This window comes from Neomonachus schauinslandi, chromosome 10 (genome assembly GCF_002201575.2).
Source record: "Neomonachus schauinslandi chromosome 10, ASM220157v2, whole genome shotgun sequence".
NCBI lineage: Eukaryota > Metazoa > Chordata > Mammalia > Carnivora > Phocidae > Neomonachus > Neomonachus schauinslandi.
The window spans coordinates 111,751,765-111,770,797 of NC_058412.1; the positions used below are offsets into that span (position 1 = coordinate 111,751,765).

The 19,033-nt window shown below is 37.5% G+C and overlaps 1 protein-coding gene across 1 annotated transcript; it reads left to right on the forward strand.

The window, feature by feature from the left end:
* Positions 1–1,958: 1,958 nt before the first annotated feature.
* DEFB125 (defensin beta 125) lies at positions 1,959–14,074 on the forward strand. Its single transcript, XM_021689259.1, has 2 exons — positions 1,959–2,016; positions 13,782–14,074. The coding sequence occupies exons 1-2, from the start codon at positions 1,959–1,961 to the stop codon at positions 14,072–14,074; spliced, it is 351 nt and encodes a 116-aa protein (XP_021544934.1).
* Positions 14,075–19,033: the final 4,959 nt, after the last annotated feature.

The window sequence follows — 19,033 nt, forward strand, 5'->3', positions numbered from 1 at the left end:
GATGTGACTATTAAGGGACACAAAATAAAGGGTACACAGGATTGCTCTAAATTATTTCCTACAAGTACATGTGAATCTACAATTATTTCAATTAAAAAAGTATTGGCAGATGGAGTTGGGCAATATATAAAAAGAATTAAAGTCATGACCAGGTGGGATTTGTTGCAGAATGAAAGGTGGTTAAATATTTGAAAATCATCAATGTCACCTAGCAAATTAACAGGCTAAGAACAGAGAAAAATCATATGATCCAATCAGTAGATGTATAAATAGCATTTGAATAAGTTTCAAATGCATTCATGATAAAAACTCTCAGAAAAGTAAGAATGTAGGGAAACTTTCTCAACTTGATAAAAAAAATTTATAAAATACCTACAGCTAATGTTACCCTTAATGGTAAAAGAATGAATACCTCTAAGATCACAGAAGTGCAAGGATATCCACTCTCACCCTTCTTATTTAATGTATTCTGAAAATTCTACTCAACATGATGAGACAAGAAAAGGAAATAAATACAGAGTTTGGAAAGGAAGACAGAAAACTGTCCCTATTTACAGCTGACATGATAGTCTACAGAGAAAAGATCAAGGAATCTATAAAAAACCTCTTAGAACTAATAACTGAGTTGAGCAAGGTTCAGGATTCAAAATCAATACATAAACATGAATTGTATTACTGTATACTAAAAATATGTGAATATTGAAATCAAAAGTATAAATTTATTAAAATCACTCATAAAATACTTAGATATAAATTGAAAAATATTTTAAGTCTTGTATTCTAAAAAGTACAAAACGGTGATGAAAGAAATAAACACTTAAGTGAAGTGGCGTAGGCACACATGGATGGATTAGAAGACTCAACATAACAAAGAAGTAATTTATGCCAGACTAATACACAGGTTTAACTCAATTGCTATCATAATCTCAAGCAAGATTTTTGTAGATATACATAGACTATTCTACAATTTTTATTGAAAGGCAAAGGAACTGGTATAGGTAAAAAAAAAATTTTTTTTTTAAGATTTTATTTATTTGACAGAGAAACAGCAAGAGCAGGAACACAAGCAGGGGAAGTGGGAGAGGGAGAAACAGGCTTCCCGGTGAGCAGGGAGCCCGATGTGGGGCTCGATCCCAGGACCCTGGGATCATGACCTGAACCGAAGGCAGATGCTTAACGACTGAGCCACCCAGGCACCCCGGTAAAAAATTTTTTTAAAAGAAGAATAAAGCAAGAAGAATCACTGCACTATCTCAAGACATATTATACAGCTATAGTAATCAAGAGTGTGTTGTTCTGGCAGAGGAATAGACACATAATCAATGGAACATAATACAGAATCAAGTATGGCCAACTAATTTTTGACAGATGTGCCAAAGCAATTCAATGGAGGAAGGATAGTACTTTCAATAAATTGTTACTGCAAAAATTGAATATCCACAGTAAAAAAAAATCCATCTCAAACTAAACTTCGTAACTTATACAAAAATTAATACAAAATGTATTTGGTAATCATTCAGATGGAGAGAAGAACACTCTACTAGAAGTCAAAACTATTGGTCTGAAATAAGTGGGATCTTTACGTAGCATTCTGCTATCATTGATGTATACTTACGGTGCTGCATACAAAGAGAGGAGAAGTAATTGGCCCCATATAGGGTTAAGGAGAACAATTTCCTTTGGGAATTGTTTCTTCCCATCAGACCATACACTTCCTCAGGATTATAATTCATTTCATAAGGCCTCAGTTTCCTTTAATAGTTTCTAGAACAGAGCATTATTTTGTCATGCACACTCAATGATGCAAGTTAATGGTCTGGTGATCCGAACGGCATGGCATTCTCCCCATCTCTGGTTCATCACCCGTGATAGGCAAGTAAAGATGACTATTTATACTCCTAGCTGGGCCAAGTGCTCTGGATTCCTCAGGACAGGGAGCTTCCTCTCTTCCAGAAGCCATGAATCTCCTGATGCTGACCTTCATTATATGTGGGTTCCTAAATTTGGTGACCAAAGGTAATGGAACCCTAAAATGTAGCGATGATGGAACTAGGATGAGTTATTGACCTTGAGATTTCAGGTGTCTTGACAGGAAAAGAGGGTCTGCTGGAAAAGACTTGGGCCAATAAAAAGCCACAGAAATGCTCTCATTATGGCAGCTCCATGTCCCTACTCTCTAAGACCCTGTTGGAGGCACCTATCATGATGGGGTATCTTCTGAGACATTTCTCCAAAGGCAAGAATTTCCTCAATCTTCTGAGCAGCCTTTTCTGGCTGTCTCTCTAACCAGTGTTAACCAATGAAATAGTAAGCCTCTGGTATTAGATCAATATGAATGAGCTTATTCCTGCTTTTTAGTGATGTTACTTTTGGAAATTATCTACTTTTCATTGAAAAATAGTACTTGCAATTGATACAAAGTATCAAGCGCTTGATAGGTATATATGAGTTTAAGGAAAAGTACTCTCTTACCCTAGAATAACATTTCTTCAATCTTTCTTTCAGAATCTCTCTCAATCAATCAATCTTACCAATTACTTGTATATCCTAGCATATATATATATATACATATATATATGTACATATATATAAGCATATATATATGTTTACCAATCTTACCAATTACTTGTATATCCTAACGCATGTATATATCTTAGATTTTAAAAAATACAGTGTAAATGAACCATGTGGATTCTTCTGCAAGGCACTACCAGTATGTCTTAGAGATTTCTTATCAATATAGAAACTTACTTTATTATTATTAACAGATGCATAGAACTTATAGAGGGTGGGTGAATTTCTGATTATGAACTATTTGCTAACATTTTGAAAAGTTTTGAAATAATAAAGAATAAAGTTTTGTTCTGTTGCTCTTCCTCAGATTCTTGGATACCATGTAAATAAATGTGTAGCCTACTTTTAAATTTCTATTACATTATTAGTAGTTTCCCATATATTAAATATTTTCCAACAACTGAATTTTCAATAATTGCATAAAATATCAATGAATGGATGCTCTACAAATTATTTATCCATTTGATAAATGAACATTTATGTCACTATTTTTGCTAATAAGTGTATTTATGTTATATATACGAGTTATTTTCTATATAAACGTTCTTAGACATAAATCAAAATTTTTACATGAAGGATAATGTTTAAAGATATAATTGTTTCTATTTCACTCAGTATGAAGAAGTCAAACTTCAGATATATATTTATTGTATATTTTAATTTTTCTAAAAATCGTGTGGCTATGCCTATTTTTCCCTTTTATTTTAGGGGGTAGTTTTTATTCCTGTTGATTTATAGATTTTCCGTTATAGGTTCTGTTTTGAAATTTAACTATTTAATGTATTTGAGTTTATTTCTGTGTTTTCAAGTGAGACAGCATCTGGTGGTTTTTACCAAGCCAAGCTGTCCATCAATGGCAATAGCTGTATTTAAGTTGATGCTTTTTGATTCTGCATCTGGTATGTTTTAGAGAGAATTTCCACATGGGAAAATGTTTTGGCAAATGGCTTATGTGTCTGAAATAATACAGTTGTTATTCATATTCTTTAGTTTTATGATTTTGAGATATTGCTGATGGAGGTCACAAGTTTTAACAACATAATTCCAGACTGAGGAGCTTTGAAGAAAATGACTGCTGTCATTCTTAACAAAAATACATTCAATTATAGATTATTCCCAATTGCCATCATCTCATTGCTTAAGCCATATTCTTAGAATTATCTTTGATATTTTTAGCTGTGACATCCGTATCTATCAAAGAGTCTACTTGCAAGTTATGTCCAGAGCCGACCAGTCTCACCACCTCCACTGCTACCACTCCGATTCAAATCACTACCATCTCTCACCTCCTACTTCTGTAGCTTCCTCACAGGTATCTGTCCTTTTACACTTGCCTCCTGCAATCTGCCATCAAGATAGCAGACAGCACTCCCACTGGAAGTCAGATTATGTACCTCTTCTGCTCAAAACTCTGCAATGGCCCCCTCTTCACTCAGAGCAATAGCCAGGGTCCTAACAGCAGCCCACCTGCTCTCCATGATCTGTCCCTTATGACGTCTCTCACTTCATCTTCTACCATTCTAGTCCTTGCTCATTTCACCAGAGCCACAATGGTTTCAATGCTCTTCCTCAAACATGCCTGGCTTGCTCAACCCAGAGTTCTGTCTGTTTCCTCTGCTAATGCTCTTGCCCCAGGTACTGTTGTGGCTAATTCCTTTACCTCCTTCAAGTCATTGTTTACTTGTCACCTTCTTTCAAGTCCTATGCTAATGGCTGTTTAAGAAACTGCAACCTGGGGGTGCCTGGGTGGTACAGTCAGTTAAGTGTCTGACTCTTCGTTTCAGCCCAGGTCATGATCTCAGGGTCAAGAGATCAAGCCCTGCCTTGGGCTCCACGCTCAGCAGAGTCTGCTTGAGATTCTCCCTCTCCCTCCACCCCTCCTGCCTGTGCTCTCTCTCTCTTTCAAATAAATACATCTTTAATTTTAAAAAAAGGAAGAAAGAAACTGCAATCTGCCCCCATAACACTCCAAATAGATTCTCTTTTATTTCTGTAAACCACTTATCACCTTCTCACATATAAGATAATTTACTTGTTTTTCATTGTCTTTCTTGCCCTGGTAGAAAGTAAGCTTCATGTGACTTTGCCTGATTAGTTCACAAATGTACCTTAAGGACCTAGAATGAAGTCTGTACTATAGTTAGGGGCTCAAACTTTGTTGAATGAGGAGCTTTCTAGAATAGGTACCCTGGAAGAAAAGAAAAATTGAGAAATAATCTTGTAGAGCAAGAAATGAAGAAATGATGTCAAAGTTTGTCTTGGATGAAAGAAGTGGAATGTCTACATTTGAAACTTACAGATAATTCTAACATAAGCAAAGTAAATTTGAGCCAATAAGTAGTAAGAGAATGAATCATTGGAAAAATGGAATAAACTTCTTAGCCCAGGGGAGGCAATAGGAGACAAATTATTGTGAGCTTTATATATGTCAACCCATGACAGGTGCTTTTTATACATTATCAAATTAAATCCAGAAAAGATTGTTTTGAGACTTATTTCCCCTTTCTCATGTATACCAGGCTTCCTCCAATATAGAACATTTACTCTAGCTGCTTCCTCTGCCAAGAATACACTAACCTTTGCACTTTGCAGGCAATTTGATGAGAAAGATGGTCATGTTTGCTTGCTTGATAAATGATCATACAATGGAGCAGGCTAGTTTCATTTTACATTCATGTCTACATCCCACAAATGAATTATCACATTGCTCATAAATCCTACTGTATTTTTTTTTTGAGCTCATCTTCCCTCCTTCCTAGACAGCTATTTTGTACTGACCTTTCTTTAATTCTCCTGCTCTACTTTTCTACGTGCCTCTCCCTCCCAGCTTACGACTTTATCCCACACTTCAAGATTTTAAAAATTCCAAGAGTCACATGAAAAGATGCTCAACCTCACCAATCATCAGGGAAATGCAAATCAAAACCACAGTTAGATATCAACTTACAGGGGCACCTGGGTGGCTCAGTCAGTTAAGCATCTGCCTTCAGCTCAGGTCATGATCCCAAGGTCCTGGGATGGAGCCCCACATCAAGCTCCCTGCTCAGCAGGGAGTCTGCTTCTCCCTCTCCCTCTGCCCCCACCCTCCACTCGTGCTCTCTCTCTCACACACATTCTCTCTCTCTCTATATATATATATCAAATAAATAAATAAATAACCTTTAAAAAAAGATATCACCTTACACATCAGAATGGCTAAAATAAAAAAGACAAGAAATAACGAGCGTTGGTGAGGATGTGGAGAAAAAGGAACCCTTGTGCACTGTTGGTAGGAATGAAAATTGGTGCAGAAACTGTGGGAAATAGTATGGAGGTTGCTCAAAAAATTAAAAATAGAAATACCATATGAGTTAATAATTCTACTACTGGGTATTTACCCAAAGAAAATTAAAACACTAATATGAAAAGATATATGCACCCCTATGTTTATTGTAACATTCTTCACAATAGCCAAGATGTGGAAGCAACCCAAGTGTCCATCAATAGACGAATGGATGAGGAAGATGTGGTATATATATACAATGAAATATTATGCAGCCATAAAAAATGATGAGATTGTGCCATTTACAACAACATAGATAGACTGAGAGGGTATTTTGCTAAGTGAAATAAGTCAGACTGAGAAACACAAGTACTATATGTGGAATCTAAAAAAATGAATAAACAAAAATTAAAAAATTAAAAATTAAAACAGAACTTTTTTCTTTTTACCATGGTCAACATTCATACCAGTATGCCTCTGTATCCAACTTCTCTTTCCCTCTGACGTAACTGAGAATGTGTGCCTTCTCCATCTCAATCTGCCAAATGTGATTTTGATCCTTGCCAACTACAAAGGATTATGACCTTCCATTGTGACATTTCCCTATTCTACATTAATCTCTCCCTTTCTACTGGTTTCTTCTTAAGTGCCTTCAAACATGCTCTGTTATTTCCCATTCTTCAAAACATCCCTGAAAAATGCTCACTTGGCTCCATATTTCCTCCAAGAACCTCTCTATTTCTCTGCCCTTCCTCACAGTAAACTTAAGAGTTTTGTCTCCAGGTGCTATTTCAACTTTTATCATTCACATTTCACCAACTTCACTTTTGTTTCTTTTTTCCCTACCACTGGGAAACTGCTCCTCTCATGGTTACCAGTGACAATCATCATGTTCAACATAATGGACACTTCTGCACTTATCTTACTGAACTTCTCTGTAATATTTACCTACAGAAGTCCACTCATTGCTTTAAGAAACATTTTCCTCTCTCGCATAATCTATTCATATCTGATTCAATTTTTCTTGGATCCTCTTAGCATTTACCATTTTCATGCACACCAGCCTGCAACTGGCAGTTATCCTCAAAGCATGGTTGATTGCATGTGAAATAGCCCTATACAGAGCAATCCAGAAATGAGAGGGAATTATGAACTCACTCTGGGATCATCTATCAACTATTGGCTGGCTAGACAGCAGATAAATACTCCAGCTCCTTTCATTCTCAAGAAGGATAACTCTGAGGCTTGTTTCATACACTGGCTGCCAGAGTTTTCCATGGGATTATGCTCTAGTCAACTAGTGGTAACTAACTGTATAACTCACCTACTTTTGGCTTTCTCTTTTTTTTTTAATTTCAAGTTTTAATTTAAATTCCAGTTAGTTAACAAATATTGTAAAATTGGTTTTAGGTGTAGAATTTAGTGATTCATCACTTACATATAACACCCAGTGCTCATCACAAGTGCCCTCCTTAATACCATCACCCATTTAGCCCATCCCCCCAACTCCCCTCCATCAACCTGTTTGTTCTCTATAGTTAAGGATCTCTTATTGTTTGCTTCCCTCTCTCTCTCTCTTCTTTTTTCTCCATTCCTCTACGTTCATCTGGTTTCTTAATTTCCACATATGAGTGAAATCATATGGTATTTGTCTTTCTCTGGCTTATTTCACTTAACATAATACACTCTAGCTCCATCCACGTCATTGCAAATGACAAGATTTCATTCTTTTTTATGGTTGAGTAATATTCCATTGTATATAGATATACTTCAACTTCTTTATCCATTCATCAGTTGATGGGTGTTTGGGTTCTTTCCATAATTTGGCTATTGTTGATAATGTTGCTATAAACATTGGGATGCATATGCCCCTTCAAATCAGTATTTTTGTATCCTGTGGGTAAATACCTAGTAGTGCAATTGTTGGGTCACAAAATAGTTCTATTTTTAAATTTTTGAGGAACCTCAACCCAAAATCTTGAGGTTTTCCAAGGTGGCTGCACCAGTTTGCATTCCCACCAATAGTGTAAGAGAGTTCCCCTTTCTCCTCATCCTTGCCAACATCTGTTGTTTCTTGAGTTGTTAATTTTAGCCATTTTGACTGTTAGAGGTGGTATCTCACTGTGGTTTTTTAAAGATTTTATTTATTTATTTATTTGACAGAGAGAGAGAGCAAGAGAGCACAAGCAGCGGGTGCTGCAGAGGGAGATGGAGAAGCAGACTCCCTGCTGAGCAGGGAGCCCAATGCCAGGCTCGATCCCAGGACCCTGAGATCATGACCTGAACCAAAGGAAGACGCTTAGCCAACTGAGCCACCCAGGCATCCCTCTCACTGTGGTTTTGATTTGTATTTCCCTGATGCTGAGTGATGTTGAACATTTTTTCATATATCTTCTTTGGAGAAATGTCTGTTCATGTCTTCTGCCCATTTCTTGACTGGATTATTTGTTTTTTAGGATGTTGAGTTTCATAAGTTCTTAATAGATTTTGGATACTAGCTCTTTATCTCATAAGACATTTGCAAATATCTTCTCCCATTCCATAGGTTGCCTTTTAGTTTTGTTGACTATTTCCTTTGCTGTGCAAAAGTTTTCATCTTAATGAAGTCCCAATAGATCATTTTTGCTTTTATTTCTCTTGCCTTTGGAGATGTGTCTAGAAAGAAGTTGCTGCAGCCGAGGTCAAAGACGTTGCTGCCTTGTTGTCCTCTAGGATTTTGATGGATTCCTGTCTCACATTTAGGTCTTTCATCCATTTTGAGTTATTTTTGTGTATGGTGTAAAAAAGTGGTCCAGTTTCATTCTTCTGAATGTGGCTGTCCAATTTTCCGACTAAGTTTTGTTGAGGAGACTGTCTTCTTTCTTTTAGATATTCTTTCCTGCTTTGTCAAAGATTAGTTGACCATAGAGTTGAGTGTCCATTTCTGGGCTTTCTCTTCTGTTCCATTGATCTATGTATCTGTTTTTGTGCCAGTACCATACTGTCTTAATGATTTCAGCTTTGTAATATAGATTGAAGTATGGAATTATGATGCCTCCAGCATTGCTTTTCTTTTTCAACATTACTTTGGCTAGTCGGGGTCTTTTCTGGTTCCATACAAATTTTAGGATTGTTTGTTCCAGCTCTATGAAAAATGCTGATGGTATTTTGATAGGCATTGCATTGAATGTGTAGATTGCTTTGGATAGCATAAACATTTTCACAATATTTGTTCTTCCAATCCATGACCATGGAATGTTTTTCTATTTCTTGTGTCTTCCTCAATTTCTTTCATAAGTGTTCTATAGTTTCCAGAATACAGATCCTTTACCTCTTTGGTTAGGTTTATTCCTAGGTATCTTATGGTTTTGGGTGCAACCATAAATGGGATCAATTCCTTGGTTTCTCTTTCTTCTGCCTCATTGTTAATGTATAGAAATGCAATGGACTTCTCTGCATTGATTTTATGTTCTGCAACTTTGCTGAATTCCTGTATCAGTTCTAGTAATTTTTTGCTGGAGTCTTTTAGGTTTACTACATAGAGTATCATGTTATCTGCAAAGAGTGAGAGTTCGACTTCTTCTTTGCCAATTTGGATGCCTTTTATTTCTTTTTGTTGTCTGAGTGCTGAGGCTAGGACTTCCAGTACTATGTTGAACAACAGTGTTGACAGTGGTCATCCCTGTTGTGTTCCTGATCTTAGGGGAAAAGCTCTCAGTTTTTCCCCATTGAGGATGATATTCACTGTGGATTTTTCATATGTGGCTTTTATGATATTGAGGTATGTTCCCTCTATCCCTACATGGCAGAGAGTTTTTTTATCAAGAAAGCATGCTGTATTTTGTCAAATGCTTTTTCTGCATCTATTGAGAGAATCATATGGTTCTTGTCCTTTCTTTTTATTAATGTGGTGTATCACATTGATTGATTTGCAGATGTTGAACCAACCTTGCAGCCCAGGAATAAATCCCACTTGGTCATGGTGAATAACTCTTTTAATGTACTGTTGGATCCTATTAGTTAATATTTTGGTGAGACTTTTTGCATCCATGTTCATCAGGGATATTGGTCTGTAATTCTCCTTTTTAGTGGAGTCTTTGTCTGGTTTTGGGATCAAGGTAATGCTGGCCTCATAGAAAGAGTTTGGAAGTTTTCCTTCCATCTCTATTTTTTTAAACAGTTTCATAAGAATAGGCATTAATTCTTCTTTAAATGTTTGGTAGAATTCCACTGGGAAGCCATCCAGCCCTGGACTCTTGTTTGTTGGTAGATTTTTGATTACTGATTCAATTTCTTTGCTGGTTATGGGTCTGTTCAAATTTTTTATTTCTTTCTGTTTCAGTTTTGGTAGTTTATACATTTCTAGGAATGCATCCATTTCTTCCAAATTGCCTAATTTGTTGGCATATATTTGCTCATAATATTCTCTTATAAATGTTTGTATTTCTTAGGTGTTGGTTGTGATCTCTCCTCTTTCATTCATGATTTTATTTACTTGGGTCCTTTCTCTTCCCTTTTTGATGAGTCTGGCTAGGGCTTTATCGATCTTATTAATTCTTTCAAAGAACCAGCTCCTAGTTTCGTTTATCTATTCTACTGTGCTTTTTTAATTTCTGTATCATTGATTTCTGCTCTAATCTTTATTACTTGTCTTCTCTTGCTGCTTTATTAGCTGTTCTTTTTTCCAGCTCCTTTGGGTATAGGGTTAGGTTGCGTATTTGAGACTTTTCTTGCTTCTTGAGAAAGGCTTGTATTGCTATATACTTCCCTCTTATAACCACATTTGCTGTATCCCAAAGGTTCTGAACTGTCATGTTTTCATTTTCATTTGTTTCCTGTATTTTAAAGATTCTTCTTTAATTTCCTGGCTGACCCATTCATTCTTTAGTAGGATGGACACCTCCATGTAGTTGTATTCCTTCCAAATTTTCTCTTGTGACTGAGTTCAAGTTTTAAAGCATCGTGGTCTGAAAATATGCATGGTATAATTGCAATCTTTTTGTACCAGTTGAGACCTGTATTTCAGCCTGACTAGTTTTCAGTTCTTTTGTCTCTGCAGTAAGGGATTCTCTAGTATCTTCTATACTTTTCTCAAGCCCAGCTGGTATCCTTATGATTGTTTTAAATTCTGGTTCAGCATATTACTTATATCGTTTTGATTAGATCCCTGGCCATGACCTCTTCCTGTTCTTTCTTTTGGGGTGAATTCCTCCATCTTGTCATTTTCTCTCTGTCACTGTTCTTTTGTGTTCTAGGAAAGCCTCCTGCTCTTGAGAGTAATGGCTATATTAAGAAGAGTTCCAATACTGTCCAGGGCCTGATGCTGCTGAAAGCGTTTCAGAGTGTGCACTCTGCTATTGTGTTTTGCTTGCTCTTTCTCTCAGGTTAGTTCTCTTCAGAGTTGGTGGCAAGCCTTAGCTAGGTGTGTTTTGGTCTACTTGTTAAAAGAGGCTAGATCATATTTCCCCTAGAGCTGAAGATTTGCAGCACTCTATGATCAGTAGACTTGGTGCATGCAAGGGGTTTGTGCTGGTCTTGTGGGGGAGGGGCCTGCTTCATTGGTTCTCAGGCTGACTTGCCCTAGTAAAGATGCACCTGCAGGGCACAGGGGGGCCGGGCTTGGTGTAGGTGGCTCCAGTCCCCACTGTTGCTCACTGAAGTCAGTCTGTTTGCTGATGGGCAGGGTGAAAAATGGCATTGGCCTGCTCTCTAGTCCCTGGAGAGGGGAGTTTGTGCCTGCCACTGTTCAGAAAGCCCTGAAGTGTGAATAATCTCCCCCTCATGCATCCCAGGCTTCTATCAGAGCCTTGCCTTCACACTATGTCCAAGATGTCTCCCTACCTGGTGGCACAGTGCTCCTTTGTTTTATCTCAGGCGAGCAGCTGGGTTTCAAAACTCTAAATTTTAGAGATCTGGTGTCATGTGGACCTGTGCTGATCCTCTGGGGGTGGGTCTTGCTGCACCGTGGCTGATGCTGGTTTGTCCCAGAAAAGTGGTTGCACTATTGTACAGGGGCTCGGAGTTTATGGTACCTTCAGCAGGTGCTTCTGTTGCCACGCTAATTAACAGGGCTGCTCAATAGTTCCCACCATCTCTTTTGTCCCCTGAGAGGCAGTGCCACCTCTCCCAAATGCACTCCAAGAAGGGGAACGGTCTCTCCAGTGCCATCCAGAGGATCCTGAAATCACACTGCTCCCAGGCCTCTGCCCTCCTTCCCCACAGGAGCACTGCAAAGCCTGGCAGGCACGATCCCCTCAATGGCATGGACTTCTAAAACTTCTGACTTTGAGCTCCACTGCTTTTAAAAACCTACGATAATCAGCCCCTCTCCTTTTCCCAGTCAATTGTTTTGGAGAAGTATTTTTCTTGTGCAATCCCCTGTGCATTGCTTTCTCTTTTTCTTTCCCTCTCTCTCTCCATGCTCAGAGCTCCCTCCCCTTTGTAGTATCCACAAATCTTTTCTCCCCCAAATCAACTCCCTGCAGCTCCTCCCTTCCGCAGTGTGGCTGTTTTTCTCCTTCTAGATGTGAGGTTTGTTCTCTCAGTCCTCAGATCAAGCTCTTGGGTGTTCAGAATGATTTGATATTTATCTAGCTGTGTTTGAGGGATGAGGCAAGCATAGGTCCCCCACTACTCCACCATTTTAACTCCTCCTAGCTCTTTTTTACTTTCTTACTTCCCTAACTATCCCATTTCTAAACTGATTTAGGAGGGAGGAGAATGCCTCTCAATTCAATTATTATACTCAAAATTTTTCCCAAGGTCTGCTTTGGGAGAAACTAATCTAATTCTCTAGTGCCCCATTCTCTTGTTTTGTTCTGACTTACATGGTTGTTCCTTTGAGTCTTTTCCTCCTATTTGAGCTCTCAATATTGACACTGACCAGAATTGAATCTTGGCCCCATTTTATCCCATATTATTCCAACTCACTATACTTTATCCATTACTGCAGTTTTAAATATCTATAAGCAATGATTCCAAAATTTACATCTAGAGTCCAAACTTATCTGCTGAGATCCTACGGGTATATTCCACTGCCTTCTTGACATCCTAGTATATTACATGTTATATGCCCTGAAGCAAATACTTGAGCCCACCTCTTTCTCTTCCTTCCAAATCTTGTTCTTTTCTCAGTTTACTATTCTGTGAATAGTGAGCACCACTAATCTTCCCTATCTCAACAGAAATGTAATAATGCACTTTGATTTCTCCATCTTCCTCTGACCTTATATCCAAGAAACCAATGTCTTAAATCAGTCCTCTTCTTTCCACAGCTCTTGAAGCCCAGTTCCAGCCACCATTATGTCTTACCTAGCCAAAGCTTCTAACATGCTTTCCTGATTCTATTATTTCTTTTCCCTAATCTAATTTACACATAAAATCCAAACTAACCATCTAAATCACAAGTTAGGTCACACTATGTTTTGAAATAAAAATGCTTAATAATGGCCTAATCTGACTGGGGGATGGCATTGTCATTTCAAGCTCATTTCATCTCTTTCTCTTTTGCTCTTTGCACATTACACTTCAGACTCAATCAGCCTTCTCCAGATATCTTCTCCAGATACACAATGCAGCTTCTCTGCAGTGAGACTGACCATTTGCTGGTCTTTTCCTGAAACAATCTCTGCCTCCTGTGTACCTGGCTGGCTCCTTCCATCCTTCTTGCCTTGGCTTAAATATCAGCTCTACATAGGTCTCCCTCTCTGTCTCTCTTTCTTCCTCCTCCTCCTTCCTTCTTCTGCTTTCCTTCTTTCTCTCTCTCCCCACCCACCCCCATTTCCTTGATGGCATATGACAAAATATTTAATATACAGTTTCAGTTTTCTCTTTTGTCCCCCAGTGGCTTGTAGTATTTATCATATTAGTCTAGATGGGAGTAGCAATAGTTGTCAAAATTTTGAATTAATGCTTACCAGATTGTTGCTAGAGTCAAAAACTTGACCTACTCGTTTATTCCCTGCAGCTGGCTGGACAGTTGAAAGATGTTGGAAGAATAATATAGGACACTGCAGAAAACGATGCTTTCATGTTGAGAGGTACAAGCTTCTTTGTATGAACAAGCTAACATGCTGCATTCCCATAAAAGAAGATCACGGATACACTAAAACACCACCACGTCTTATACCCTTTGAAGAAGAGATAACTACTGATATTAATACTTGGGAATTTTTTTCAAATTCCCCTGCTTCTTTTTTGAATGATGAGTTCATACCTGATTCAACCAAACCCACAGAAAGCCTAGTAACTGAGACCTAAGAGAAGTTTCTTCCTGAGCTTTGGCACGTCCTCTTGAGACCACTAATGGTACAACTAATTAACATTTCATCTGGGTATGGGACACTAGAGATAAGCACTGGGAGTAGTATCCAGGGAGCCAATTCTATTGATGTTATTTCCCCAGGGACAATTCTATTGGGGATTGGATGGCATGTAGATGGACATAATGCTATTGCCAAGATAAGCACCAAGAGTTACCCTACAGTTGGAAATGTGTAAAGGGAAGCGCATAGAAGATACAGGAGTTCTCTTTATTGGGCTGAAATTCTTTATCTGTCTTCCTCCGATGTATTAAAATATATTGGTCTGAAGAGAACATTTGTGTGTCTGTGTATTTTTCCATACCAAAAAACAAAAATAAAAACAAAACAAAATGAAGACCACAGTTTGGAGCTGCCTTCATGGTTGAGACAAGGATTTTGACTTTAATAATGCCTGAACCACTACTATCATATACAGAGGAACCTATGAAGGTACAGAAAAAGTTTCAGACAAGTCCCTTTCCCACACTTGCCACCCCTTTTATTGTAAGTTAAGAGTTTAAATCCCTATCTGTATCATTAGGTCAATTTTTGTTTAAGGCTTCAACTAGATACTAATCCAGTTATAGTTAGAAACCACTTCATTCTCCACAAATATTGATTTAACTAGATAGAGATGATAGTTAGAAACCACCTCATTCTGCACAAATACTTATTTAATAGTATAGAGTAGTAAGGAATGGTCTAATAGAGATGAGAGTGGGACTTGCCTTGAGAGCATCATATGAAATTAAAAGCTGCATCACAAATTCTACTTATCTTTCCAATGAAAAGTCCAACTTCCCACTATAGTGATCTCACATCATGCCTCTCAAGATCTTCATCTTGTCCACAAATGCTTGTTGTATGTAGGGTTTCTATACTTTGTGTGTCTAGATACATGTGAGTGTTGTTTGGTGACTGATGAGTCGGCGAGTTAACTCTGATATCACAGAAATGCAGTTATTAACTATAAAGTTGATTAATTATTAATGTATTGGCTAAGTCTGGGGTGCTACTGAAAGCCACAGTCTCAAGTGCCTAAATGTCTCAGAATCAAGAAGGCTTTTTCCTCTAATTCTTTTTATTTTGTCTAAGTCAAGTTGCCAGTGACTGTGATTGCAGTTTGGATACTGGCCATCAGATCACTGACCTTTCAAGGGACCTCTATTCGAGTAGATCATAGACCCCCTGTTAGGTTGACAAGCGATTTTTGTTTGGGACTGAAGGTTTTCCCAGAATACAAGAATTAGAGTGCCAATATCAAGAAAGTCTTTAGCAAACTGGAACAAACTGATCACCTTCTCTCTGCCTAAATTTCTCTTCTCTATTTCTTTGCATAGCTGACACCTAAATCACACAGGTTATGTGTTGACTCTTCACAGAGGCATCCTTTCACTATGAAGGCCTCCCTAGACCATCAGTCTGCCTCAGCCTAGACTACTCTTTTTCCACATCTTTGCTTCAAATATCATCTCTTTAGAAACAATCCTTGGCAATGAGACCATTCCTCACTACTCTGTATTATTTTCTTCCTGTCACTTAAGTCCTTTGAAATTATTTTGTATATTTCTTCATTCTCCTACTGAATTATTGAGTTATTTACTTATTTATGGACTATCATCATGACCATAATGTCCATATAGTCCTAACACCTTGATCTTATCCTTGGCTGTGTCTCAAGCTGCTAGACCAGTGTCTTGCACATGGCAAACACTCAATATCAACTTGAGAACATATGGTTCATGCAATCATCTCAATAAATATTAGAAAGTCACACAATATAAACCAGTAGTCTTCAAACTGGGATACCAGCCTCAAAAAGGTTTTACAGGGTGTACACATTGAGAATTTAAGGGAATCCATTTTTAGACCCTCGATTTCTGAATGTCTTATCATGCTCAGAACACTCTTAACAGGCTCTTCTTTTCTACCTCCACTTTCTCATTTTCTCTTCTTCCACTCTGAAAAAAAAATGTACCTCTCACCCGTCCTTTATTTGACAGTCATGGATTGCCCAGAATGGACAAACTTCCAGGTGTCAAATCAGTGGATAATTGAAATATTGCTGCTGGTGTTCAGAAGGTGAGTAATCATAGACTTTGGGTAATAAATCCTTTGGAAATCCAAGTGACTGAAAATTTTTTGTTTACCAAAGCAATGACACCAGGAAGAATCAAGCTAATGGTGGATAAAGCTTTGAAATTAAGCTTTTCTGAAGCTTAATAATAGCTTACTAAGGAATTTTTAGCATATAACTTGTAAGGAGTTGAAAAAACTGTGTGATCTATCTATCTATCTATCTATCTATCTATCTATCTATCTATCTATCTATCTAATGCCTAATCTTCCAACTTTCACATCTACCTATTGATGTGAGTTTCAGTGTTTACATTTTTCAAAATAAAACATGGGAAAAAGTTGATGCTGATCTTCATCTCACTCCAGTAAAAAGAAATATTCATCTATGTATTCATAAACTAATAGAAAGAAAGTACCATCTGTTTACTAAAGATATGCATTTGTAGTAAAACAAAAAGTTATTTTTGGTTAATAATTATTTTTCATGTTTGATAACACACTTATGCATCTTTAATCAATTTTGTTCCAAATATTGCAATGATAACTCAATCTTGAATATGTTGTTAAAAATGTAGAGCTTTAGGGCACCTGGGTGACTCAGTCGGTTAGGCATCTGCCACAGGCTCAGCTCATGATCTCAGCGTCCTGGGATCAAGCCCCGCATCAGGCTCCCTGCTCAGCAGGGAGTCTAGTTCTCCCTCTCTCTCTGCCCCTCCCTCCGGCTTGTGCTAGCACTCGCTCTCTCTCTCTCTCAAATAAATAAATAAAATCTTTAAAAATGTGATGAGCACTGGGTGTTATACTCAACTAATGAATCGTTGAACACTACATCAAAAACTAATGATGTACTATATGTTGGCTAATTGAACATAATAAAAAAATAATATGTGAAAATGCAATAAAACCAAAATCTTTAAAAAAATTAGGGCTTTGGGGCGCCTGGGTGGCTCAGTCGTTGAGTGTCTGCCTTCGGCTCAGGTCATGATCCCAGGGTCCTGGGATCGAGCCCCACATCGGGCTCCCTGCTCGGTGGGAAGCCTGCTTCTCCCACTCCCCCTGCTTGTGTTCCCTCTCTCGCTGTCTCTCTCTCTGTCAAATAAATAAATAAAAATCTTTAAAAAAAAAATTTAGGGCTTTATGTTCATCGAGATTTTATAATAAATTACAATATATATCCATGTTTTGTGAGGAGAGTGGAATAAAAACTTAAACTCGTGGAATAAAAGCTTTAGAGGAAAAAATGATGTAATGCTTCTAATTGCTTTAAAAAAGCTTTTTTGTATATTCATTAAATGGATAATTGTCATTAATTGTTATGTATTCAGACTGAATTAAAAATTAAATTATAATTTTACATGTCAATATTTATAATACACCAATAATCACATATTTTTATTATATACACTTATGATGTAATATCTTATTTTCCAATTTTAAGTTGTGTTAGGAAAACTGCACCCTCAAAATTCAAAAAAGTTTGGAGGTCACTCCTAAAACTTGATATAAGGCTTCAAACATTACCTGGCACAGAGTGATGATGATTCTTTCACTACATCAATCATTCAGTTTTTCTAAATTTCCTAGATATTCCATTTTCATGAATATAGGCTTTCTCCATCATTCATCATAATAACTTTTGTTTTCTTTTTATCTTTGTCCTTAAGGATTCCCTGTAGCTCAATAACCCATCACATCCCTATATGGGAATTTACCTCCAAATTGCTGCTATCTTCATATATAAACATAATACTTGCATTTGGTTCCTTTTTGTACCATTTCCAGCTCCAGTCTGAAATTCCCCATCTCTTGAGCTGTGCTGTCCATGTTACATATATGATTTGATATGTTAGATATATGATATATATTTCCTCCGTTCTCTGGGTTTCTTTTTCATCCTACTGATAGTGTCTTAAAATATAACAGTTCTGGGAGTGCCTAGGTGGCTCAGTCAGTTGAGTGTCCGACTCTTCCTTTCAGCTCAGGTTGTGATCTCAGGGTAGGGGATCAAGCCCTAGGCTGGGCTCCACACTCAGCAGGGAGTCTGCTTGGGATTCTTTCTCTCTCCCTCCACCCCTCCCCACCTCTAAAAGAAATAAATGATTCTTAAAAATGTAAAATATAACAGTTTTTATCTGCTTTTGGGGTCATATCTAGGAAACTATTGCCCAACTCAAGGTCATGAAGATTTACTCTTGTGTTTTTTTCTGAGTGTTTTATGGTTTCAGCACTTACATTTAACTATTTGATCCATTTTAATTTATTATTTTGTTTGATGTCTATTAGGTCCATTTGATCTAAAGCATGGTTCAATTCCAATTTTTTAAATTGATTTTCTGTCTCAATGACCTATCCATTGCTGAAAATGGGGTACTGAAGTGTCTTATTGTTGTAATCTTGTCTAAATCTTCTTTCTGATGTATTAGTATTTGTTTAATACATTCAGGTGCTCCAATGTTGGTTATATATATATTTACAATTGTCATATCTTCTTGATGTATTGACATCGTTATCATTATATAATGGCCTTCTGTGTCTCTTGTTACCATTTTTGGCTTACAGCCTACACCCACACTTTCCTTTGGTTTCCGCTTGCATGAAATAATCCCCTCACTTTGAGCACATGTGCGTTCTTAAACCTGAAGTAGGCAGCATATAGTTGGGTCTGTTTTTTCAAAATAGTCATTTAGGCGCTTTGTGCCTTTTGTGTGTTTTTTGGTTTTGTTTTTTTTAAAGATTCCATTCATTTATTTGACAGAGAGAGACACAGTGCGAGAGAGAACACAAGCAGGGGGAGTGGGAGAGGGAGAAGCAGGCTCCCCACTGAGCAGCGAGCCCG

Bases quoted from the DNA above. Each gene is read 5' to 3' on its own strand.
- DEFB125 (XM_021689259.1), top strand. From the start codon at position 1,959: ATGAATCTCCTGATGCTGACCTTCATTATATGTGGGTTCCTAAATTTG. The intron at 2,017-13,781 runs GTAATGGAACCC...TATTCCCTGCAG, and splicing joins CCTAAATTTGGTGACCAAAG to CTGGCTGGACAGTTGAAAGA.